This window comes from Rattus rattus, chromosome 5, assembly GCF_011064425.1.
Source record: "Rattus rattus isolate New Zealand chromosome 5, Rrattus_CSIRO_v1, whole genome shotgun sequence".
NCBI classification, from domain to species: Eukaryota; Metazoa; Chordata; class Mammalia; order Rodentia; family Muridae; genus Rattus; species Rattus rattus.
This window is the reverse complement of record NC_046158.1, coordinates 140,927,165-140,953,314: the sequence shown is the minus strand read 5'-3', so window position 1 is coordinate 140,953,314 and position 26,150 is coordinate 140,927,165. Positions and strand designations below refer to the sequence as shown.

Here is a 26,150-nt window from a genome sequence, read left to right as displayed (position 1 = left end):
ATTTTCTTTTGTTTTTCTTAAAAATGAAAACAAATCCAGACCAGGCTTATCTTCCCATCAGCTGCAGTTTATGATCACCCATTAAACTCAACTGCTTTCTCTGGAGGCTGGAGTTGGGACCTGTCATTTCTAGCCCAATGCTATCTATCCTTGCTTTCCCCAGGAGTGCAGACAGACAAGCCGCCTTCTTGGTGTACACTAATTAATTTATCTCATGCTTGTGATTTTACGGCGCTTAAGTGCTGGAGCATCTCTGTTTATTCTTCTCCCTACAAAGCGTCTCACAACGCATAAAGACCATGAATCTGCATTGCGAGCCGCCGTCTGTCTTGGGCAAGAAAACAACCTGCCGGCTGCCTGATGTCTTGCTGGCACTGTCTCTTACGGCCAAAGTAACACGTCCATTAATTTATCCTTAATGACATTTTGACATACCAATCAGTTCATCAGATGTTCCTTTTGCAAGGCCTCTCCTGCACAGCCAAGCCAGGGTGCCAGGCCACTCCTGATGCATAATACATGAGACCAGCACACCGCTCCATGCCTTTAACAGAGAAACACGTCTGCCAGTCTGAGACTGCATGTTCCTAATGGCCCCTGCTCCCTGAGTGACCTACGCTGATGCCCTCAGGGCGATTGTCTCTCGAACTGTGGCTTGCTGTGCTTCAAGGAAGCTTGACAAGGCAATGAAAGGGTCCTGTATTCAAAAACGTATTTGTGATATTGCTGTTTTGGGGAAATAGGGTCAGCAACCCTTTGCCATGCTCAATGGACTCAAAGAAGCACAAGTTCCAGTAGTTCAAGTGGATCTGTGGCAATCCTAATGGCCTGAATTTCAACAGTATCCTGCTACTGCTTAGAAATAAAAATCACAAAGCCACTATGATAATAAGGAACATCAAAAGCGGAAAGGAAAGGAAAATTATCCTTAATGTCTTCGCTTTTCTATCAGCCATACACACAGATATACTACCTAGTGGTGGTAATCACAATGTAGACCCGGTTTTATTTTTTAGTATTTTTAACTTAATGCAATCCACTTAGCATTTTTCCATGTTGTTACACAGTTTTCATCTTTAATGGCACTCCATCATTTTAATAGCTGTATAATATTCCATCCAGGGGATGTATTGTAATTTACTGAGCCTCATCCCCATTGTTAGACATTTATGAGGCTGTAACGGATTGCATGCTATTAAACCGAAGCTCCAGAGGAGGTGAGAGAGACAGCAGGCTCTGAGGATTGAAGAATTGGGCTTCAAACCCACCTGTTCCCTTTACCCAGTTTATGAGTTTAGAATTAACCCTCCTGGGCCCAGGATTTCTCATCAATAAAACAAATAGCAATAACCACCACTTCACGGTGCTGTTAAGAAGCTTCAAGCTGTTTTTAAGGTACCAACTACACACGGTAGAATCTAGGAAAAATGAAAATATTCCATTTAAACATATGTACTACTGGTAGGAAAAAAACCCCAACTCTGACCCCCAAAATATTTGACAGTGCTCACAGATCTTTTCTTTCTGAAAACAGGGGTTCACAGTGTAGTACAGACTGGCTTCCGATTGTGAGGTCTCCTGTGTTAGTCTCCCAAGGGCTGGGATTATAATGTGTGCCAGCACACCCAGCCAGAGACATTTTTAATGTTATATCCAAGAGTAATTGAGGCCCTGGCATCTAGAAGGTTGAGCTCAAGGATGCTAACAAACATTAATATCTGTACTGCCACAGTTGAAAGAATTAGTGTATATGGGAGCTAGAGTGGTCCAGAGTCACTTTATTGTATAGGTTATGTCCTTTATTTTCATTATTGTTTATATTTCCTTAAAGTCTCAAGAAGGTAGAAGACCAAGCTTTAATCATCCTCATCCCTAAGTCCAGTGACAGTGGGAGGGGCTAAGTGTGGTCCTGGGTACTAACAGAGGAAGGAGAGAAAAGAAGTGACATTTGTTCCTCTCTTGACCAAGGGACGATGTCCTATGGACGAGTACTTCCCAAGGGACAGTGCCCAGTATCTTCTGGGAACTTGGAAATGTACAGATTTTGAGTTTTACCCTGGACTTGCAAATTCTAAAATCCTGAGAATGGAACCCAACCCAAACATAATAGATGACTGTGGCGTCGCACAGACTGGAGAACCCTTGCTATTCACCTCGGCAGAATGGAGTCCATTTCGACAACAGTAAGGATGAGTCGGTCCAGTACAGCCACTTTGGACAGAACAGTGTCGAATCTGAAGTCATGGGGAATTTCAAATATGAAAGCTTTATCCATCCATCCTTCCACTCATAGAACATAATAAAAGCACTGGAAATACTGTGCTAAGTACTGAGGTAGATGCTGGAGTCCAGAAAAACACATAGAAGCTAATGTGTGCTACATGCCCCCTATACAGGGCAGTGTGCTATTGGATCAGGCTGTCTGCAGAGGGCATGCGTTCTTGTGGCCGGCAGGAAGGGACTGAATATCTTCTGAGTTGATGTTATAAGGGTCTCTAGGTAGGATAGGGGGGTGAAGGCCCTAGGAATCTTTCTGGTCCAGATAATCCAACTTCTTACAACTTGTGTCAATAGAAACTGAACCTATGAGCACCTGTGGGAGTATCTAGTTTGGTGTTTAGCTTGGCCTGTTGTCATGGAAGCAAGATTCGGACCAAGTGAGGAGGGACAAGAGGTGCAGATAGGAAAAATAGTTACCTTGGTTTCTTGGAGCGCTCCTGTCAGGGAGCAGATCAAAACAAAACACAGGTGATGGTGAGCGGCTCAGCAGTTAAGAACACTGGCTGCTCTTCTTAGAGGTCCTGAGTTCAATTCCCAGCAACCACATGGTGGCTCATGACTATCTATAAAGGGATCTGACATGTAAGTGTGCACTTCTACATTTAAATAAATACATAAATAAATCATTTTAAAAGGTTAAAAACAAATCAAAAAAACCTCAGATAATGCCGAAAGAAGAGCTACTCCATGCTTGGCAGTGGACGATGGCGATGATAGTGACGGCTGTGATGAGGATGATGATGATGTGTATTTGTGAACATGTAGGTGCGTGTGTGTATTAGGTTTCATGTACATGTATGTAGAAGACCTGTCATTCCTCAGGTGCCATCTACTTTAGTTATTTGCTCGTTTTCACTTTTCTTCACTTTTTGAGATTGTGATTACTTCTCCCTTTCCTGGTCTGTCCATTGGCCTGGAACGCACCTAGGAGACCAGACTGGTTAACAAATACCAGGCATTTGCCCGTTCCTGTCTCACAGTGCTGAGATTACAAGTATGGGCCCCTATGTTGGCTTTCTTTTATTAACTTGGTTCTGGAGGACCAAATTCCGCTCTTCCTGCTTGCAAGGCCAGCACTTTATCAACCGAGCCATCACCTCAGCCACAAGTGACTACTTTTAATCAGTACGAGTCATTTCTGTGGATGAGAATATATCTAAGTATCCTGCAGAGGAAGCTCTCACTACCCCCGTGAAGATGGAGCCTTTATCATGATTACACAGATAGTTACAACCTAGGCAGTCCAGGGCTAAGGTCAACGCTATTTCCATAGCACTAAAATTGCAAAGGCTGTCTCCCTATGCGAGGGCTTTCAGAACTCTGTAGCTTAAAAGCATTCATGCGAACACCCAGCACCTGAACTGTGCATTCTGTTCTCACTTTCCTACGAAGAGCTGCTTTCCTCCCCACTGTTTATTACTCAACAAGCATCGTGTATAAGGTGTACTCTGTCGGCAGCACATCTAGGTGTAAATTCTTTAACACCATATCTACCCTTGAGCAGTAAAAGAATTCGCAATGTTCCACACTAGCTGACACATGCGGGAACTGAGTGAGAAACTCCCCAAGACTACAGAGCTAGTAAATGAATGATAGATTATGGTTTGAGCTTCATCAGTCTGGCTTGAGAGTCCAAACTTTTTCCATTAGACACCACTTCAGGCTTCAGGGACAGTGTCTCTGTCCATATGTGCATATGGAAGTGTTACACGCCCTGTGCTAGGCTGGATCTGTCTGGGCCAACTCGGGAGCCTTCCAGTGGGATCTAAAAAAATGTTTCAGGAGAGACAGACATGGTTAGGAGAAAAATGCAGACATAGACCCTCAGAGGCAGTGACACAGAGAGCTAGATAGCAGAGGGCTGGAGGTGTCAGGTGACAGCCACTGTCCCTTGGGCATTCAAACCATAAGATCATCTGTTCCTGTTGATACTTGTGTAACTTTACCAACCTTAGAAAAGAGGGAAGCTCCAACACAAAGAGAGGGGAAGGCAACAAGGTCTCAGAACAGGTACTTAGCAGAGGCAGTGGGTAGACAAGATGCTCGTCATGTGATATGAACTCTCGTCAGATATACACATGTGTGGGTGTCTGATTGCCTGGGAGGAAGAGAGCCAGATGAGAAAGCCATATGCTTTGATGGACATAACAACAATAAAATTCTTAGAGAGCATCCAGACCCTTGGCTGCCTGGGTTTGAGTCTCAGCTCTGCCTCTGGAAAGTTTGGGTATTTTTATGCGAATCTTTTCAAGTCTGTTGCCTGCTTCTTCATCTGTGAGGTGTTGGTAATACTGCTGCTTACCATATCATTATTAAAGCTAAAGTCCCCGATACACTGTACAGTCTTTGAACAGTGTCTGGAGTAAAGGAAGCGTAGTACAAATGCTTGTTAAATGAGCACAGTACTGTATACATATTTTATTATAATTGCATTAGTTTTTTAAAGCAACTTGACAAAGTACTGCATTCTGGCTGGCTTCAAACAACTAGAATTTCTCCTCTGCCTTGGGGATGTGGCTCAACAAGGAAAGTGTTTGCTCTGCAAGCGTAAGACCCTGAGTTTTGTCCCAAGAACCAACATGAACAAAGGGGGAGCTTATTTGACTTGTCCTCTTAGCACTGTCAAGGTAGAGTCTAGTGATTCCCTGAGTAGATTGGCCAGCCAGCTTGGCATCCTCAGCAAGCTCCAGGCCAATGAGATGCCCTGCCTCCAAAAACCAAGGTGGATGGTTCCTGAAAAAGAACACCCAAGGGTGACCTCTGCTTCCATGCAGATCAATCGCAGTTTATGTGTACCCACATAAATAGAGAGAGAGAGAGAGAGAGAGAGAGAGAGAGAGAGAGAGAGAGAGAGAGAAACTAAATAAAATTAAATAGCATTTAAGGATGGCCGGTGATCTGTGGTATTCCTTGGCTGTAAGCTACATCACTCCAGTCTTTACCTTGTTATTATGTGGTATGGTAGCTTACTCACGTGGTAGTCTAACAAGGGACTGAGCTTGAATGTCACACTGTCTGTCGCTATTGTCTAAGGGTTAACTCTTTCCCCATCCCCAACTGGGTATAAGAGAAAATGCTGTAATACACTATAAACCCTGCACACGTTCATGTCCTCGGGCCATATTATTGACTCTTATATGGTGTAGCTAAGCCTCTACCTTGGTTACAAGAAATCTGAGTTCGTGGAGTTTGGGTTTTAAGGTTTTTATTGTGCTGTGTTTATAAGAGATTGGAGTTGTGGGTCACGTGCTGAATCTGCTTTTTAAAAATTTTATTTCTACACTTTCACCATTTCGTGTGAGTGTGTTTGTGTGTGTGTGTGTGTGTGTGTGTGTGCGTGTGTATACCATATATAATGTGCTTTGCCCATATCACCACCACAACCATTACCCTCTCTTACCTCTTCTCCCTCCCTCAAACCACTGCTTCTTTGCAATAAGTTCCTCTCCTACTTTCGTCCGTTACTTTCACTGGCCGGCTTGCATGAGCATGGGTGGGGGGTTATTTACTTGGGGAAGAACACTTGACCAATGCATACTCCACTGAGGAATATGACTTCCTCTCTCCCCACGACTGTTCACTGCCTCTCATTCCTCAGAGACAAATGGGGCTCCATCAACTGTACCCCCTTCCATGTTGAGAGGCTCAGCACTGAGCAGGCTGAGTCCAGGCAACCACTGTTGCTATGCCTTTGTGGGTGCAACAAATATGTTGTGCTCAGAAGACGGCATTTCTCAACTAACTCTCCTTCCCACCATTGGGCTCTTTCTGCCCCTCTTCAGCGATGTTCTCTAAGCTTTGGTAAAATGAATACCTCAGTTAGGGATGAACATGCAGTACTCAGCTGTTCTCATAGCTTTGATCCACTTCGATGCTTAATGAGTCTCGGCATTAACTGTTGCCACTTTCAAAAGAAGCCTCTCTGACCAGGACTAGGAGAAGCACGGAACTACACGTATAAACATAAGTATTTAGAGGGCCCTTTGTCACCTTGTCCCTACAGCAAAGGAACAACTGTACGTTCACCCTGTGACGTCTGACCTCCTTCTCATGGGCTGGTGATCAGGTTTACAGTGCCAGGCCTGAGTTTCCTCCTTGCTGCAAACCTTAAGGCCAATCCAACAGCTGCCAGCCAGCCCTTTATCGGTCATCACTGCTGCACCCGTGGCCGCAGATTTCCTGGTAAGGTTAGTATTGCAGCTCAGAGGGCTCGCAGCTGGGTAAAACTATTGATAGCTTTTATCCTCCAGCAGGCAGCCGGCTTTTCCTTCTGGCGTTAGATGAAAGCTAGCCAGCGGGAAGAAAACTTACAACTCGATTTCTCAGTGTCCTGCCATCAAAGTATGTGGTTTCCTCAGCAGAGGGTAGTGTCATCTAATTTGCATCTCTAATCCCGTCCCTAGAAGAGAGGTAGGAGAATGTTGGAACAGGTGTCTGGATTTAAAGGCAGAAAACAGGGACTAGGTTCTTCTATAGCTCCTACTTGGGTGCTGGGTGCCTTGGCTAAGAACCCTTGCTCCAAGCTTAGTGAGAGGGAGTCTCTTCTATGAGACTAGGGTCTTCCTCCTTTTTGTGAGGGGCAATCATAGATAGAGGGTCAGTCATGTGGTCTACCTCTGTAAAGTGTGTGAAGAGGGTTTACTTTTAATTCATCTGTGGCACCCTTTATGGTCTCTCGGTCTCTCTCTCTGTCTCTCTCTGTCTCTCTCTGTCTCTCTCTGTCTCTCTCTCTCTCTCTCTCTCTCTCTCTCTCTCTCTCATCTCTCTCTCCCCCTCTTCTTTGCATTCTATGGGCTACAAGAATTCAAGTTTCTGAGAATTACCAAGATATTCTGCCCAAAGATACAACCGAAGGGTGGATCCGAGATAAAGCCCCCTGGGAAGGAAAAAGTGACTGTTGTGTGTCTATCCAGGAGGGCATGCATGGCTGGTCATTTCCAGGAAAAATCTTTGAAATGGAACTGCCAAGATTTCCAGTAATTATCTGGGTGCTGCATGACCCTGTTCCAAGAGAAGAGAGAAGGAGAAAGGGGGGGAGAGTAGGACTCCCTCATTTGCCTCTCTTCCAAGAAAGTTTCCAGTCTGTGCTTGAACCCTTCTAGCAGTGGGGATCCTCACATCCCCAGCAGGAACTGGAATGGACTTGTGTCTGTTTTGTATTAGTCGGGACATCCTGTCTAGCAGCCACAGGTATAAAGTAAGTTCATATTAACTACTTGTCAAAAAAAAAGCTCATGAACGAAGGGGAAGAAAATTATTTTAGGAAAAGGATGAAGTAGTCTTCAACAGGAGAGATCCCTTTTCCAGTTGGTTCAGGTTACTGTCTTGAAATATTCTCCAGCTCTAGGAATGTCGAGCAGAGGAGTCCATAGGCTTCTGCCCATGCTCTTCTTTCTTCAGCTTCTGGTACCCCCTGCTGGTGAAATCCAGTGACCCAACTGACAAGAATCACAAAACCAATAGAGAACTATTTGTAAGTTCAGAAGAGTCACAGTTACTTGAGTGTTAAAGGGCCCTAAGGACCCACACCCTATTTAATGAGAGGACCACCCCAAGAGACATGACTATTTTATGATGTTTGGGTGTTTTTGTTTTATTTTTTAATATTCTGTCTGTGGGATCTAAGGTTAACAAACAGACAGACTTCTGTGAATATTCCACTAACTCTGCAAATATTGTAAGAAAAAAATGCTGAGTTATCTACCCAAGATATCCCAAGGCATGAACTGATGCCATGCAGAGCTCCTCTCCTCTCTGCCTGTACTTATGACTTTTGAAGTGGTTATAATTTGTACTTAGAGCAGGATAACCATCTTTTCTATACTTCAAATCATAGCGTTTTTAAATGGAAATTTGTGCAACAAATTTATCGTGTGGGCTGTGCCAGATCCTCAGCAAGAAATTGGAGTGGGTACAAGGAGTCAAAAGCCCTTCTCCCGAGAGGGGCTTCCTAGTGGGTGAGAGTTGAGTGACTAACACAGGAGTGGATATGGTCTTGGCTGACTCAGTGTTGATACCTTACCTGGTGTCCAGCCAGAGTTCAAACCAAGGGTTAACTCTCTCATAGCTCCAAATATTTCTTCTCTGCATTCTCCACGTCTGCACTTACTTATTTAATGCTTGTCTTGGTCATTTACTTCTGGGTTTGCAGAGGGTCAAGGTGAAGAAGACGAGGCTTTCTTTACACTTAACAGAGCCCGATACATGTGTGTGCTCAAATATTTGTTCAAAGAATGAGTTAGCCCGAGAGGAGAAAATTACAGTTCTGTTAGTGGAGCAGCAAGAAGCCTCAGAGAAGGTCTGACATTGGAATGACTTTCAACTTGAAGGATGAAGAGAGATGCCCAGTGGAAAGGAATAGGAAAACATCCAGGCCAAGAGTGTTGCGCAGTGTGGGGTAGGGGGCACAGATCCCGTTTGCTAGGAGATATGGACGGCTAAGCCGAGCCCCAGTCCACCTTTTAAAGATCTTGGGTATTTTCAGATTTAAGTTTTCTCCAGAAGGGAACCGAATAAAAGGGGGAAAGAGAGGTTAACTTCTTTGGTAATGTCAAGAAATACCAATTTGTCCCTGATGCCAGTATTATTTTTAATTTTTAAGGTTTGAATTGTGAACGACAGAGATAGATCTCTAGTTTTGAGTTTGTGTTTTCTTTTCTCTGTGCCTCTTCCATTTCCACTTTTAAGGCTGGGTTTATCGCCAAAACACTCAGATAAGATTTCCATTACCAAAGCACACAGGACTTCTATCACCAAAAAGAGCAGGAGGTTTTAGCCAGCCATGGGCTACACACCCAGAACACTGCTATGGTTTGGAGGAGCCCCACCCCAAACCCAAAGGATCGTGTGTTGGGCCTCCAGCCCACTGTAAGGTGCTATGAGGTACTGTGGAACTGTAAGGCTTAGTGGAGGTCCTTAAGCCAAAGGAGGGAATTTTAAGGCCTCAGCCTATGCAAATCATTTTGCTTCCTGGCTCTTATACCAAACAGTTTGCTCTGTCTGCTGTGTACACATAAAATCTGCAGCCCTTACTAGAGGCAAAGAATCAAGTGGGGCCATCCAGTCAATGACTAGTAAGAAACCTTTTCTGTTAAAAAGTGCATTGTCTCTGGTATTTTTATGTAAATGTAGCTAATATAGATGTCATGTAGCTGATGTTTATGGTTCAATTTTTAAATTTTTTAAATATCCCTATGTTTTGGAGAGGTCCATATTTCTTTCCTTTTTTTTTTTTCTTTTTTTTTTTTTTTATATAGGTATTTGGCTCAACCCAAATATTTCTATAAAACGTCATTTTCTAAGAATCAGTGAGACCTCTTTCGAATATTATTATTCCTTTGGAGGCCAATGATTTGTGTTGAAGACAGCTCTCTATATTATTTTACCCTGATAGAATGAGGTTGGCTGGAAGCTCTGCCCCTGAAGGAAATATTAAAGCCGCTGATTCATACTCATTTGTAGTTATCAAGTTAATTCTCTTATCAGATTTCCTCTTATTTCCTGCTGGAGCAATGTGAACAAGCTTAGATGGAGGCAAAATATCTGCTGTATATCCTTTCAAATTTATGATTAAGAAGGTCACATATACATTTTTAAACATACTGCTTTTTGATAATGGATGAAGAATAAAACTTTGAATGTCATCAGCTGCAAAATTGTTCATTTGTCTTATGTCACTCTTCTTGCCTGTGGATTGACTGAGGATGGTAGAAAGGGCCAGGCTGGGTAAGGCTTAATTTCTCATCCTTCCTCTGTCTACCTGGAGTCGTTCCAATGATACAACAGTCTGCCTGTGGCCAAACCATGAATGACCAAAAAAAATGGGTTTCTTTTCTTAAGTGCAGTTCCTTCCCCGGGCCAATTTTTAGGAATAAATAAATGAACAATTCCACTTTAGGCTGCATTGATCTTGAGAATTTGGCCAAATGAGGAATTATAAAGGCGGTTTACTTCTTGGTCCAGATTCCTAGATCCATGTTCACTCTGTCCTTTTCTCTGCCATGTTTTTTACTGCAAGAATGTGTTGTTCAGGGACTCCCTCAGAGGGGTCCTTTAACACCTGTAGCTTTTAATTAGATTCAGCTGACAACAGCTACTATAGGAAGTCAGGGGATGGGGAAAGAGGAGTCAGGGTATTGTGGCCCATGATTTCCTCTGTATGCTCTTCTAGGCCTGACTAGACCCTTTAAGAGAAAACATCTGTCCTTCTGGACTTTTGAATTCTTTCGTTACAGATTCTGGTTAGATCTTCCCCTGTTTGTCTCTCTGGGCCCCTAGGTGGTAAACAGGGTCTCTTATCTCTATGTTATATCATCTTTCTGTCCCCAGCAACCTTTTTTTAGCAGTCCTTTTTATAAATAAAGACTTCTTTATCTTCACTTACAGGTGCCATCTTTCATTCTATATAGTCTATACCTACATATTAGACCTGTGTTCTTAGGAGAAGGCTGTCAGTTGGGAGATGGTCCCCAGATAAGTTCTTTTAAAATATTCCTCTTCTCCATCCAGATTTATCCTTTCCTTCTATGCTCCTATGGAAGGGAGATGTCATTAACTCTTGAAATGACCTATCTCATGACTGGGACATCATTTCTATGCTACCTCTTTACAATGTTTATTATTTCCAGTCTTAGACAAAAATAGCAAAGATTAAGGGGAAAGTCAGGTTCTGTGAAGACTAGAACAGTAGACTCGGAGAAGTTTATCCTTGAAAGACTTATTTAGCCCATAGCTTTCCATCTCCTAGGAGCATAACGACTATATTTGTGTGTGTGTGTGTGTGTGTGTGTGTGTGTGTGTGTGTGTGTGTGTGTGTGCTGAGAAAACCCATAGGGACCACATGCAAGGAAGGGTCATCACATATTTTTATCTTTTATGATATACCTAAGCGCTATCATTTTAAATTTAAGTGAAATAGATTTTTTTAATCCATAAAAGAAGAGGCCTTTGGTCTTTTGAGTTCCCCAGTGAGGAATCAAAGTCACTGTCACTTGGTATAATTCAAAGACAGGTGGAATTCCACAGTAGAACTGCTGTAAGCAGTTGAGACATCAGAATGTGGTCAGCTGAATCAGCAGTGACTTCACAGCAATACCCATGTGGTCGCTGTCATTTATGTGCCTGGTACTGTGTTCTGTGTATTAGATGTGCTGCCCCATTTAATCCTTATGTCTGTATAAGGCTAATCGTCATTCAGTGAAATGGGTAGAAGAGTTCAATAAACAGGAAACAGTAAACCTGGGCCATGCAGGCTGCAGAGGTAGGCTATGAATCCAAGTCTGTCTAATGCCAAAGGAGGTTTAGCCTCAGTAGTTGGTTTCAGGACTACTAGGGGATCTTGATGGCTACATCTTCAGATAATTCAGATTTACACCAGACTTTGCAAAATACTCTTACACACTATTATTATTATAAAGGTCTCCCTCGTTCTCTAGGAATGTCTATGAATCGAGTATGGCTCTGGCTTCTCTTTCTTTGAGCTAAAAGGCTAACCTTTACCCTTGCCAACCATGAACCCCTACTTCAGTCTACTGCTCTGTGGTGCCTTCTTTCATTAGCCAACCTCTGAGGAAGGCTGAACTATATCCCTTATGAAATACTTCAGCCTTATTAGTTAGAATATAAGTAAAATAGATCGTTAGGTCCACAAAAATGCCTTTGACCTTTTAGTTCCCTAGTGAGGACTAAAAGTCTCTATCGCTTGGTATAATTAAAAAGAAGATAGAATAGAGACTGTTGGGGGGTTGGTGTTAAGTTGCATGAAAACAGAAGGAGCATCCTGACCTTTTCCGCCCTCTAAGAAAGTGGGGGATGCATCATAGAGTCTCTCTGATTTCCCATTAGAAGCTCAATTATATAACATGCTCGTTTCATGGATAAAACAACTTGAATTGCCTATTTCCTACTAAATGAAATGATTTCTAGGTTCAGAATGGCTCGTGTTTACTTGACCCTGATATTGGAGAGCTGGCCTTGCCTCTGCTTTTTTTGAATGAACTAAATACGGTGTTGAGGATGGGGGAATGGGGAAGGAGACCAACCTTCCTTCCCAGTCCTCTCATGCAACTAGAACCATCTGACTGTAATTTTTCCCTTGCACATGTCCCAAAGGAAGCTGGCTAAGAAGCAGAAGGAGACCCAGAGTGGAGCCCAGAGGGAGATGGGGCCTGTGGCCTCAACTGACAAACCTACCACCAAGCTCAGCACCAACCGCAACGATGAAGGCTTCTCCTCCAGCTCTCAGGATGTTAACGGATTCAGTAAGTCAAGCCGTCTAAGGTGAATGGGTATCCATGATCAGTTTTGGTCCTGGTGTCTCTCCTGTGGATCCCTCATAATGACCAAGTCCAGTAGATCATCAAGTCAGAATGCTTTCCTGAGATATCAGAGACGAAGTGTCTTCTTCCTGCAAAGCTTTAGGGTAGCCCAACATAATGTAAAAGGCATATTTAGTAATATAGGACTGGGGGCTGGAGAGATGTCTCAGCCATTAAAGGCCAGGCTCACAACCATAAATATAAGAATATAGGACTGGGGGTGTAGTTCAGCCAATAAACATGTCACATGGGCATGAAGACCTGAGTTTGAATCCCCAGGACACAAAGAAAAAGTTAGTCAGGGTGGCGTGTACCATCAAACTCAACACTGGGGAGATGGATACAGGGAGATTCTGAAGGGTTTGCTGGCCAGCCAGTCTAGCCTAAGCTTCAGTCTAGTCTGAGCTTCAAGTCTTATGAGACACCATGTCCTAAAAAATAAGAAAAGGAATGATTGAGGTAGCTATATTCACTGCTGACGTTCACATTACATATGTACATAAACATGTGCAAATATATACACATATCTATAAACCATATAGACCAAAAATCAACCAACTAGAATCTATGCCTGAGCAGATAGAATGGGAACAAGTCATCCTAAATAGAGTCAGGTCAGGAAGTTAAAAATAAGAAGAGTTACTAAGAAGAAGGAGGAGGAAGACGAGGAGGAGATGACTTTAAGGTTAAAAAAAAAAAAAAGCATTCCGTACTGAACTTACTGGCTGACAATTGTCAAAGCTATTTCACATTTCCTGTATAGTGTAGATGAGTCATGGAATGTCTCTGTCTCTGGCCCTAATATTTCAGAAACTGAGGTTCAAAAAAACAATCTCTAAAATCGCAAAACTGTTGGGTTCCATGTCCATACTGGAAACTCCCAAGCATAGTTTTATTAGGTCAAGCTTATCGTCATCTTCATGCAGAGTTAATAAGGTGTCCTTGGCTCATATAAGTAGTTTAAATTCCATGGTTGACTCATCCAAAGGAGAACGCTATGGTTAGGTAGTTATAAGCCTGTCTGGTGACCAGGTTTAAGAAATACTTTGCTCTTCTCTTTCAACCATGCTATAAGCTAGTTCTTTCCTGAGTTTGATAATAAGATAGTAAATTTTTCACCATATATCTTGTACATCATAGACAGAAGCAACCACATTTCATAATGACTGCTTTACGAAATTAGACTGCTTTAGATATTAGATATGGTCTGTCTGGGAGCTGTGGAGTAACGAAAGCACAAGAGAATAAAAGAAACCAATATAAATGTTGCACCATCAATGATGCAGACACACTGGATTCATTTCTACCATTGGCCTATGAGATACTTAGTAGGGCTGATTTTATTTGGTAGGTGAAATATGTTTGCCTCAGCTTCCCAGAGTTACATAGACCATTTCTCAAGGATCTAAGCTCCCTAAACTGAGCACAGTGTAAAACTTGAAAGGTTCTCCAAGCAAAATGATAGATGAGAGACAGGACAGGGACTGAGGGTGATGGATTTTCTAATGCTATCCAGATGGTTCTTAGAGAAGCCCTGGTTAAGTACTCAGAACTTTGAGGATGGCAGTGACTGTGTTCAAATGTAGGAGTGCTGTCTTTGGAAGGAAAGATGAATTTAATCCCACCATATCCCCCAAAAGAGGCTAAGAAGAAACGAATACTCATATCCTCTAACTGTATTCACCGATTGGTAACTTTTTTTTTCAATACTGGCATCTGCTTGCACTTTCTATCACTGAACAGAATTTTCTGAGCTATTTAGAAGTTAGGTTGAGGTTTCTGGAACATTCCATCTCTAGAGATTAGGTATGTGGTTCCTATGATGTAAAACTGCTCTTCATCACACCACAATAAAATTAGTCCTCTAAGAACTATGGCGTCGTTCCAATGATATTGAAGATGCAAGTCCACATTTACAGTTCCTGTGTGTCCCCAAAATATGCTGGATCTTTTGCTTGTAAGTCAGTATCCAACCAAGGCAGTCATTTCCCTTTGGTTTTCCTAAAGTTTCCTGACCTTATTTTTCTTTTCAAGAATCTGACATTTTCCAAAAGTCTGAGGCAGTTGTTCCATGAGCCACAGTTGTCTGATTTTCCCATCAGATTTCCTTTAGGGTAATCATTTTGGAAAAAGATACACAACACGATAGTATTGTTTACTGCTCTAAACCTTATCAATCGCTACATGATATCACTCTGCTCCTACTGACCATGTAAGTTTGAATACAACTTAAGGTTTAATAATGCCTTTAAGAGAAATATCTAAAAATATAATAATCTTATGGGCAACTGTTTAATTTTTATCTCTTCGTAGAGATAAGAGACAATCTAGGAACTGTTTAACCCTACACATGGCCCATTCCTGTCCTTAATCTGGGTGAATTGCCTGTATTCATATATTTGGCAGGATTCAGGAAGGGGAGGCAGACACAGAACTGGAGAAGCACAGAGGAGCTGCTAGGAAATGACCTTGGTGTGAACTTGAAGAAAGGTTGATCCTGAACTGCACAGAGGTTCCCCTGGCTCTGCAACTTTGAGCATTGCAAGTTTAGCTTTAAAAATGATGCTAGTTTTAGTTATCCATACCCAAACTCTCCTGCACATCCCAGCCTTGTGTGCACACTTTTTTCCTGTTATAAAAGCTCCCCAGGAAGACATCAGATGCCAAAAGATTACGGTCCAGCAAGCATGACAATCACCGTGACCCTGAAATTGTAGGTCTTTAGTCTCGAGCTTGCTAGTCCTATGGGAAAACAACCTAGGTCTCACTGATTCCTTGAATTTCAAAGAGAAATACAACCACTGTTTTCATGGGCGATGAAAAGTTAGACCCTCAAGATAAAAACACTGAAGACTGAGGAGGATTCTTCACTAATGAAAAAGAAAGAGTAAAAGCATTCAGCAGGGTCGCCTGGGATGTTTTAAAGGTCAAGGCTAGTCTTCCCAAACAATCAGATGTGTCTGCTATCCATACCTTTGATCTATATACACCTGCATACATAAAACCATGTGCACCCCTATGTATCTGTATATGCATATTTATTGATATTGATATTTCTTTCTAAAAGACAAAAAAACAAATTTCAATTGACTGGTTATATTCGATTATTATGAATCATGTGTTTGTTTGAATCACCAAATATTTTAGAATTCTTTCTATGCATCTAGTGTCTTCAGGCTGTAGCCATAAACATACGCTGGGGATTTTTTTTTTTTTTTGAATGCCCTAAAATGCATCAGATAACTTGTAAAATGCCCTATGGGACCACTGGGATGAGATTTGAAGGGGAAAAAAATGTAAGTAATGCTTACACTAGAGATGTAAAAATTGCTTCTAAAATCACCCTGATGTATGTAAAATTGAATCTATTTTTGTGACATTAAGGAAGTGGCTGTCTGGCTTCTCTGAATCGGTGTCTTTAAGAGCGACTGAGATTATGTGCAAATTCTGAAGCAGTGTAGAGGCACAGGGGTGGGGGGTGGAGGGGTACAGGAGAACATTCCTTACATCAGGAAAGATTGTAGAAGGACATGCCTTGGGCAATTATTCCATTATTGAGCAGGTGGGTCCTGCCATTATTCAAATTCTGTCTCTTCCTGCTTAGGTCTGTTTTCTGGTCTTATCTATTACCAGTGACTGCTGTGTTTGGCAACATATATTCAGTCAAACCTCCCAATGATGTATAGGAACAATGACCTCTGGGGCAGTTGGGTGACAGGGCTCTGTCAGATATGGGCTATTGCTGTGGAGTGCTTAGGCATTCTTTTAAAAGCTGTGCATGTCACATTTCAAGGACAAACAATGCACATTGTTTTCCATTTAAAGAAAAGCTGGCTTTTTATTAGGTAATCTGATTTTGATCTTGGCTGCCTTGAATACTTGTAATTTTTTTCCCTGTGATCTTTTGCTCACTGGGATTGTTTTCTGGGTCTTTCTTCAAGTACACTCCCTACACATCATGCTTATGTCTGCTTTTTTTTTTTTTACCTTTTGTATTTATGTCTTCTCCTTGCTCATTTTCAGACTAAACAAAATGCTTCGAAACAAATCGCAATCGAATCCCTAGGACACGGAGCCCCGGCTGTTCACCTTTCTCACAGTGCATTTAGCTTCCTTTTTACTGACTACCATTAGCTAGCACTCCCTCTGAGATAGAATTGCAGGAGTGTGAACCACCTGGCTTGGACACTGATAAACAAACTCGGGTCCTCTGGAGAGCAGCAAGCCAGCAGGCACTTTTAACCACTGAGCTACCTCCCCAGCCTCCAGATAACCATTTCTAGTTGTGAGACATATTTCAATAGCGGGCCCTTATTTTCATGTCATAGATAAAGTGTAAGCTTAATATTGTGCCTATTCTACAGGTAGGGAAAATGAGATCCAGAATACATACCCATTGACAAGTCAGAACCAGGACACATTTTTCCATGTCTCGGTTAAAGTCTATCTACCCAGTTCAGCCTTAGATCAGGAAATTATAAATAAAAACAAAGTCAAGCCAGTGGAACATCATAATATATTTATATCATAATTGAATCTAAACGTGCAGACTAGATCACATGGAGATCATCAGACATTGGGCCATTAACTACTCTGCTAAGTCAGGAGTAGTTTTAAGAAAAGTAATTATAAATTGGGAACTCACATCACAAATAAACATTTTTTTAAAATAACAGACTTACTCTACTATTTTTTATTTGTATGTGTGTGTAAGTGTGCACGCGCACATACATGTGCAGGTGCCTGCAGCGGTTACTAATATTTAAACATGGATCTGTCGCTGAGCTTTCTGGTAGCAAACACTCCAGAAGGTGGATAACTTGGGGGCGTGCCTACTGTGCGCTGGATCTTTGGCTTTGTGTAAATCTTACTCTTAAGCTTCCTCGGAGCTCTGTAGACGCTCTATTACCTCCATTTTGAAAACGAGGAAACAAAGTCTAGGAGAGCAAAAGGAGACATGCCCAAAGTCACACGGCACAGAAACAGTGGAGATGAGATTAGAGGCAAAGTGGAGTTTTCTACCCTCAAACCAGAGCCACGACTTACAGTTTGGCAATCGCCAGCTGCACTGAGTGAGCTCTTTAGCACTCGCAGAAGACAGACTAGGGATAGCGTGGGTAAATCTTCTACCAGGTGAGCAACGGCTTCCACCTCATCTCTGTTGAACATGGATGCCTACATCTGGGGACAAACATGGACCCAGATTGCCATGAGGTGCTGGGCTCTGTCGTGATCCTCTAAGTCCAGCCTCACAGCGACCCTGTCCAGACCATATGTTTATTACTGAACCCACTTGGCAGTGGACTAATACATCCCTATATTGAAACATCTTCCTAAAATTGTGTAAGGAATTATCAAAGAAGTCTGTGTCTAATGGCACATATTCTCCTTTCCAAACATCCTTATCTTTAATCTTTATCAAACCCTCTACTATGAAGGTGGAAGGAAAAGAAAGGATACAAAGGCAAAATAGCCCTGCAGGGGGTGGGGAGCTGTGCCTCCTCCCATCCCTTCCTATATACAAATGACTGCATCAGATGCACCTGCCTGCTGAATGTTCTCACACACACAGGTTCTGCAGCAGTTGTCCCTCTAGGAGTATCCTAGGAAAGCCAGACTCTCCATCGACGGTCTCATCCTCATTATTGCTGTGCTGGAACATTCTGCAAGAAGATACACAATGAGTGAACAGGACCTGGCTCATAACAGGGCAGGAAAACAGGGGTCCAGACAAGCAGCATCTTTACCGTATGACTTTGTGTTGAAGCAACCCACACAAAGGACTCCAGGGCTCTTCCCCTGTTTTTGTGACCAAAATACACCTAGGAGTACACTTCAAGGACAGAGATGAGCATTGTTTTCCATTTAAAGAAACGCTACCTTTTCTTCAGTAATCTGATTTTGATCTTGCTGCCTTGCATATTGATAATTTTCCCCTTACATTCTTTTGTTCCTTTTCTGGATGTTTCTTCAGCCGTTGTCCCTGCGTGCTGTGCTTATGTCTTCTTCATTTTGTGCATTCATGTATCATCTTCTCGTGGTTCATTTCAGCCCAAACAGAAATGCCCCAGGAACTGTTTTCTTCTGATGAAGAGAGTAGGGCCTGAACCCCGAGGCAACTCCCTGTGGCTCAACAGACAGAACTCATAAAAGGGTTTCCTTGGACACAGGTCAGGGAATGCTCAGGTTTGATTCTGTCATGGGATGGTTGAGCAGAGATGGGGCAGGTGGCAGGAAGCATCAGGCAAAATGCAGCCTGATTTACTTTAGAAATATGTTGTATAACTAGAGAAATTAACATTGGGAAGATAGATAGGGTCTTTAAAATGTAACAGGAGTTGGAGGGGATTGTAATAATCTCCCTAAGAAGGTAAGCTGGCTACAGCAATGAGTCTTGGCCTTCTCTGGGTGTAACTGTTGACTTGATGGTATGTGACACTGATGACTGTTAGCCCCACTGGGGACCTTATCTGGGTCTATTATTTTGCTGAATAGTTTCATACATTGTGTCTAGACCCCAACCAGCATGGCTAGGCAGAACTGTTACCCTTCTTACCCTGATGTTATAAATAATCTCATCAGTGTTATAAAAATAGCCTAAAATCCAAAGGATTTCTTATAAGAAAACACTCTGGCCCATCAGTGACAATTTATTTATATAAATGAATGAGTCAATGGACAAATGATGGAATTGGGATTCATACGAAGATGTCTCTTAATTCCAGAGCCTCGTATTTTTCTTGGAGTGAATTTCATCTTCCATGAACCGGAAATCTGTCGCTATAATTTCAATTCTTTTATTTCTGATTTTTTTCACCTGCGTACCAATCAGTAGCCCAGTGCTGGCTTTGTCTGCCCTCTGGTGTTGGATAGGATAATGGAATCAATCACCCTCACCCCATCTATTTAACTGTTAGACTGAAGTTTCCAGGTCTTCCTACAAACTAAACAATTGCACTTCAGTCATCAGGCCTCAGAATACACACACCTGTCGTCAATCTGCTCGAAACAGTTGCCCCTTCTATTTATTGACCAATATTCATGGAGTAGAGTTCCCCAGATAACTATGACCCTCCAGGCTGGGACCTCAGAGAGCTGTCATCTCCCTCACAGTGGATTCCAAATTGGCATCCAGAATACACTGTAGATGTCTGAATTACAAAAATCTACCACATGCTTGCCTACTGTGAATACCAGGGTTCCAGTGAAGGCTGGCATATCTGCTCTATGTGAAAATGACCTTTCAGACCCAAAAGGAGGAAGGATTGATGTCTCATCTATGCCAAGCCTACCAAGTCTTGTGCTACTCTGACTGTGTCAGCCAATAACATCATTTACTCTTCCAGGTCTGGAGTATCAAAAAGAAAAAAAAAATGTTGTTTATATTTAGGTAATCATTGTTCTTCACAAACTAATGATATTGTGGCCAGAAAAATGGCTTAGAGGTTAAAAACACTTGCTGCTCTTGCAAAGGACCTGGGTTCAGTTCCCAACACCCACATGGTGGCTCACAACCTTCACTGAGCCCTGCTTCATGGGATCCAGTACTTTATGCTCGCCTCTGTGGATATCAGACATACCTACAGGACATGTGCATGCATGTAGGTAAAACACTCCTATACATAAAATAAAAATAAACCCTTTAAAAATAATTAATGATATGTTCATTTAAGTGCTGAATACTTAAGATTATATTTATTAACCTCATTAGCATATTGAGAGGATTAAATAAATGTTAACTGATGTTTTTAAAGACAAGAAAAACAAAACCTTAAATAGAAATTAATAGAGCTCCTAAAATGTCATAGCTTTAAACGGTAGAGTTAGACCTAAAACATAGGTCCGTGTGACACCTCTGTCCCCTAGCCAAAATCACTCCTTTACACGGCCTTGTGGACAATTAGGCATTATTATTGCCAAAGAAATTGAAGTCTGTTCTAACTGTATAGAAGTCCCTGAGCTGTGTAGACTTTGGATCTGGTTAGTTTTATATGAGATATTGTCACTTATTTTCAAGTTTATAAACAAAGAAACTAGGATCCACAGACACTGGGCCATCCATTTAAAACATTGTCTCAAAGCCCTGTCTCTAAAGGAGCACCGTCAGCTGGGGCAGTGCCTAGGGTTAAACACATCCAATATGCCTTCCAGGTGATTCAAATGAAGCCCAAGTTTAAAAATCACTAGCTCAAGGTAAAGCCAGCGTCTGTCCGATGCCAAAGCTCTTGTGCCTCATCTGCTAATTTGTCTCTGGTATTAACAAAGTTGTAGTCTCTCTGGGTAGGAAGGCTCTGACTGTTCTGGTCCCTGGAGTAGATGTTTCCAGAAAACATTGCTGTCAAGGGGTATTTAACCTGAAGGCTGATACTATGTGTCAATACAACCAAGGATCCACAGGTCAAGGGTTCTCTCTCAACCAAGTGGGATTTTTCCTCTCCAGTTTACCTGAACAGGGAAAAAAAAACCAAGTCAGGATTGAAGGAGCGGAAATTTCCAAGGTGAAGCAACAATGAGTCACAGGGCGAAAGCTGCCTCCTGCAGAGGAATGCAAAAGAGAGGTGCAAAAATTCTGTGCAGGAGCAATTATCTTTTCTGGTTGCTCCAGGATTAAATTGAATCTGGGAGAAGAATTGAATGTTACAAGCTTGCCACCTCCAGTTTTATTGAATATTTTACAGGGATTATTGAATATTTTGCAATCATCCACTTGACTGACAGATAAAGGACACGCTTATTAAACTCCTGGAAACCCAGAGTTGGGGGGGAACTGTTTGCTCTTTGGAAGAAAGAAATGGGAATGTAAGTAGCCCTTAAGGAAGTGAACAAATTGTCCATCACAAACAGGATGCCGTTAGATGCCGTTGGGACAAGTTGCTCAGAAGAATTTTGAACAAAAATGAATCTAACACAATGAACAGTAAAAATTAGGAAGTGTCCAAGATAATGTCTGATTCAGCCTTCTCTTACTAAAAGTGGAGAATTTGGTCTGGTGGGGGCGGGGCTTTTTCTACAGATCAATCATTAAGTCACTAATGAAATCGTGAGTAGTTTAGGAGCTATGACCCTTATGTACAATGTTTTCATTCAAAGGACTGAAAGGCCATGTATACTGTATAGTCATTAGTGGTGTGTCTTCTTGTAATTTCCACATACATCCCCCTGTCCCCAATCTGATTTCTGCACAAATAGAACCTTCTCAAATTGAATTATCCTTTTCATCTCCTCGTTATGGGAGTAACTGAGGTGTTCCTTTAAATATTCATTGAATGTCGACTATAGGGGAAATATTATAGGGATTGGAAAGATAAATAAGACACGGTCTCTGCCTTCAAGGGTATTAGTCTCCTCCAGGAGGAGACTGGTAAGTGGATTCGTTTCAATAAATATGGTAAGTGATAGAGGAAAGGCATGTATAGGGTCCCAGGAATGCCAGTCAGAAGTTCAACAGGTAATTAATTCTGCCCGAGTTAGCAGCTGCTCATTTAAACTCCATGTAAGAGAGAACTTAACCCAGATGAAAGATGCAACAGCTTAGGTGTGCTTGAAGCATCGAAGACTCAGAGACCAGTGCGCTCTGCTAAAAGCATATGGCCTGAGATAAGACTGCACTGGGAGTTGGAATTTACTAAGGAAAGGGCGTGAGCTCACATCTGTGGCCAAGTTAAGTTCACATTCCATTCCGAAAGCTGCATAATCCTAGGGCCAGGTGTCCTTGTCTTGTGCTGAGTCCTGGCCTCCCATCACGGCATCATCTTTTCCACTGCAGTTATATGAACAACAGTTTGTCATTGACAGACTGTCACTGTCATTGTACGCTGGTGCAGCCATTCCCCCCAATATCCTTTCAAAGGGACTTCAGTGAAACAACAAAGCTGACAATTTATGCTAGGCCACTGCATCTCCAGAAGGAAATAGAAGAGTCCTCCATACTTCACAGGTGGTCCTGAATTATAACAGGGCACTTAGAAAGTGCTTCTCGAAGTAATCAGGGAGAAAGAAAAGATGCTGGAAATGTAAATACGTCGTTGCTAGGTAGCAGAATAAACCAAGTCTTACGGGTTTTTTTTTTTTTTTTTATATATCTCCTGAGCTCAAAGTTGTAAGCTGGATAAATTAAAAAACGCGGATAATTTTACTGGCTAGCGTTTTCTGAGTAGTTACTGGCCAAAGCACTTCAAATGCCTCGTTCTGTGTAATGGTAGAAGCAGTTGTGCTATGCAGGTTAAAGAAACTGAGGCTCAAAACGCCTGATTCTTACCATCTTCCAACCTCTCTTTTGCAATGATCTCCGAGGCTTTTAGGGAAGAGGGGATATATTCTGGATGTCAAATTTAGACGAAAGCATTCTACCATTTTCCATCCTTTGCAATTGAACCAGTATGGGTCTCTGGATTGGTCACCATCAACTGTTTTAAGAAGTCTCTGACAAGGGTTGGGAGGTGCACTAATCTATAGGTGTAATGGTTAATCACCAGAATTTAATTCTATATCTATTGAACAGAATACTAGTGAGAGGTTCTCCCCCAGGTTATAGACCCTGTCCTAACACTGCTAATGGTGACACATAGGCATTTAACATTATGGCTTGGACCTTAAGTCAATCAAAAAGTAGTTACTCCTATGACATTCATGCCACTATTGCACAAAGAGGCATTTCTTGCTAGGCCAGTAATTATTGTAGATCAGAGAGGTCACAGCTGGGTAACACTGGCAATCCCTTTACCCGGGTGGTGTGCACAGTACCTTCCAGCACTCTATAAACTATCCAGTGGGAATGAAGTGTCTGTATCAGAACCAACTTGATGATTCCGTGTTCCGTTAGTATAGTGTATGGCGCCTTCAGTGAGAGGCTCTTATTGTCAAGTTCTGGGGGAATAACAAAAAACATTGGCAGTGACCTGTAATGTTTGAGGGTTTGTGAGACCTCACTGGCCAACAAACCATTCATAGCCTTTTACTTGTTGGGCTGCAGTATCTAGTAGGGGGAAATCTTGGTTTGGCTGCTACCTGGCTCTGCCAAGTAGGAGAGAAAAGAGAACGAGCAAAGCAACATTTTTAACAGATCAGTTCTCACCTGTCTGCTTGTCCGCACATGTAGACGTGGAGGTGTGGCTTATCTGAGGGAATACTGTTGACGATGAGCGCTTGTTACACAGGCCGGTCCATGTAGTCATGGAGAGCCAGTTTCCTCACTTGCTCTGAGAGCCACAGGCTTTCCATATTGAGTGTAACTTATTTCCCAGTTAAACAGGAAGGTATTTGGGCCATGTTGGTTTCCTAGGTACTGAGGGTGATTTGTAGATGAGACGAGAAACCTAGGTAAGATGTTCACGTGCGAGAGATGCAAAGAGGTTCCACTGGCCAAGGACAACATGGTGCAGGGATTGAATTTTACAGAAACAAATGGCAAAGTAGTTAATGCAGTCAAGTCAGAGGAGGAGAAGCAAGTGGCCACTCTCTTTACCACATCACGATTTAATAGTAAGAAAAATAGGAGGCACGGTATTTTGTTCATGGTTTGGTGGACCAGGAGTTTGGACAGAGTACAAAGGATGTTTGCTTCTACTTCACCGTGCTGGGATGTTCTGAGTGGCCAGAAATGGCTATGACAGCTCCCTTTGGACTCTATGTCTGGCACTTCAGTTCTCTCTCAGGTAGCATCTGCTGGGGAAGAAATGGCCAAGTGGGTCCAGTGCTTGCATCTGATTCCTGGGCTGAAAAGACTCAAACATCTGGAGCAAGCTAATGTCGTTCTCTCCCCGTGCTTCTCATGGGCTTCCTTATAGCATGGAGGCTCAGAGCAATCAGATGTCTTCTATCATAGCCAACTTCCCCCAGACGGAGTATTTCAGGAACCTCGGGAAGAATGCCCATTATCTTAAAAATGAGGTCCGTGTGCCAGTATCACTTCTGCTGCCTGTCATCGCTGGGAGCAGTCATAGGCCAGCTTAACTTAAAGAGACTTGAAGGGCAGCCATCATTTCTCTAAAGGAGAAATAGCATACCGATGCAGGAGGGAAAATGACCAATGGTGTTAATTGCCATCTATAGTATAAAGCGGCTTCTCTTGTGAGGTTGGAGAGGTGTACCAATCTGTAGGTGTAACAATAAATTATTAGGAGTTGGTTAAACACTATAGGCCTTTAGTAACAAGTTGTCCTCTAGAACCCTATGGCCAGTCTAGCCACGGGTTCTTGGCCTCAGTAACTTGCCAGTTAACACAGAGAACCACAGCTGGTCAAAACGCAGGGAATAAGAGACTAGGAAATGCTCAGCCGTCGATGGGACCTCTGTAATGCACACACACCCCCAGCTTCTAGACTTGGGGATCACTGCAGAAGAGTAAGCTGGAAGTTCATGGTAGGCAAAGGCGGTGGACAACTTCAAGGAAACAGTGCTTTTCAGACACGGCACGGCAGTCGCACATAAGTTACGGTGAGCATGAGAGCATGCACAAGGCCAGCACAAACTCAAGCCAGACAAATCTCAGCATGTTGGGGAGAGATACTTATCAAGTCCCATCTCTATCTGAGGAGTTATTAGTAAATTGATAGGTTCTGGGAAAAGGGAGAATTCGTTTTCTTTAAGGATATGACACCCAGAGGACATTGCTCTAGTGGATGGTCACTTATCTCAGAGCATGGATCCAGAACAAATTGGGTCAGATGAGTTCAAATAAAGAGAGGTTGTAAAGTTAAGTGTGTATAGGGTGAGGTGAGAGAGAGAGGACAGACATGATCAAAACTCAATAAATCATATGCCCCCCAAATTACTAAGAATATGTAGTTTTAAAAGACTCAATGTTAGTCATCTGAGAGACAAACTAACATGCTATTCTAAATAAAGGAAAATTAATACATGGGGAAGGGGGTTAACAAGTGATGTCTGCTCTGGCTAAAAGTCAATGGGACCAATATTGATAGTTCACAATTTCCCAGTCTCAATTTGTGTTAGTGTTAACTCTGCCCTTACCAATAAATAGTTAGGCAAGGTATCTGCGGGTTTTCTGACTCTAGAAAGTTTCTTTTTCTCTCCTGTATAGTTCCTTGAGGGTAAGTATATATTTTCAAAGAGCAGCCCAGTGCTAGTGAGATGGCTTAGCAGGTAGAAGCGCTTGCCATCAAACGTAATGACCTGAGTTCTACTCATATGACTCCATGATGAAACAAGAGAACCAACTCCACAAAGGTGTCTTCCAAGTTCCATTTGCCTCCTATGGCACACACACACACACACACACACACACACACACACACACACACACCACATACATGAATGCACACATAATACATACACATACATACATACATGCACACACATGTACTTACACACACTACATATATGCACATACAAATACACACAGTAAAGAAATGTAATTAAAATTTTAAAAAACAAGAGTCTAAAAATATCTTTTCCTGAAGCTTCCAATGGAATACAGAGTGTGGAAAGTATGTGTTTACATTTCTGTTCTTCATCCTTCCTGAAGCCCAAGCTCTCCCTGGTATTTTTTCAGTAATCTTATTCCAGTAGAATACAGTTGTGAATGGTTTGGCC

The 26,150-nt window shown here is 42.3% G+C and overlaps 1 protein-coding gene across 1 annotated transcript in view; it reads left to right on the top strand.

Annotated features, from left to right (window-relative positions):
• Ptprt (protein tyrosine phosphatase receptor type T) overlaps positions 1-26,150 on the top strand; it is a 1,079,747-nt gene that overhangs the window by 946,434 nt on the left and 107,163 nt on the right. Inside the window, exon 17 of the mRNA XM_032904674.1 lies at positions 12,391-12,539. Coding sequence (XP_032760565.1) covers positions 12,391-12,539 — 149 coding nt within the window. The remainder of the gene's footprint in view (positions 1-12,390; positions 12,540-26,150) is intronic.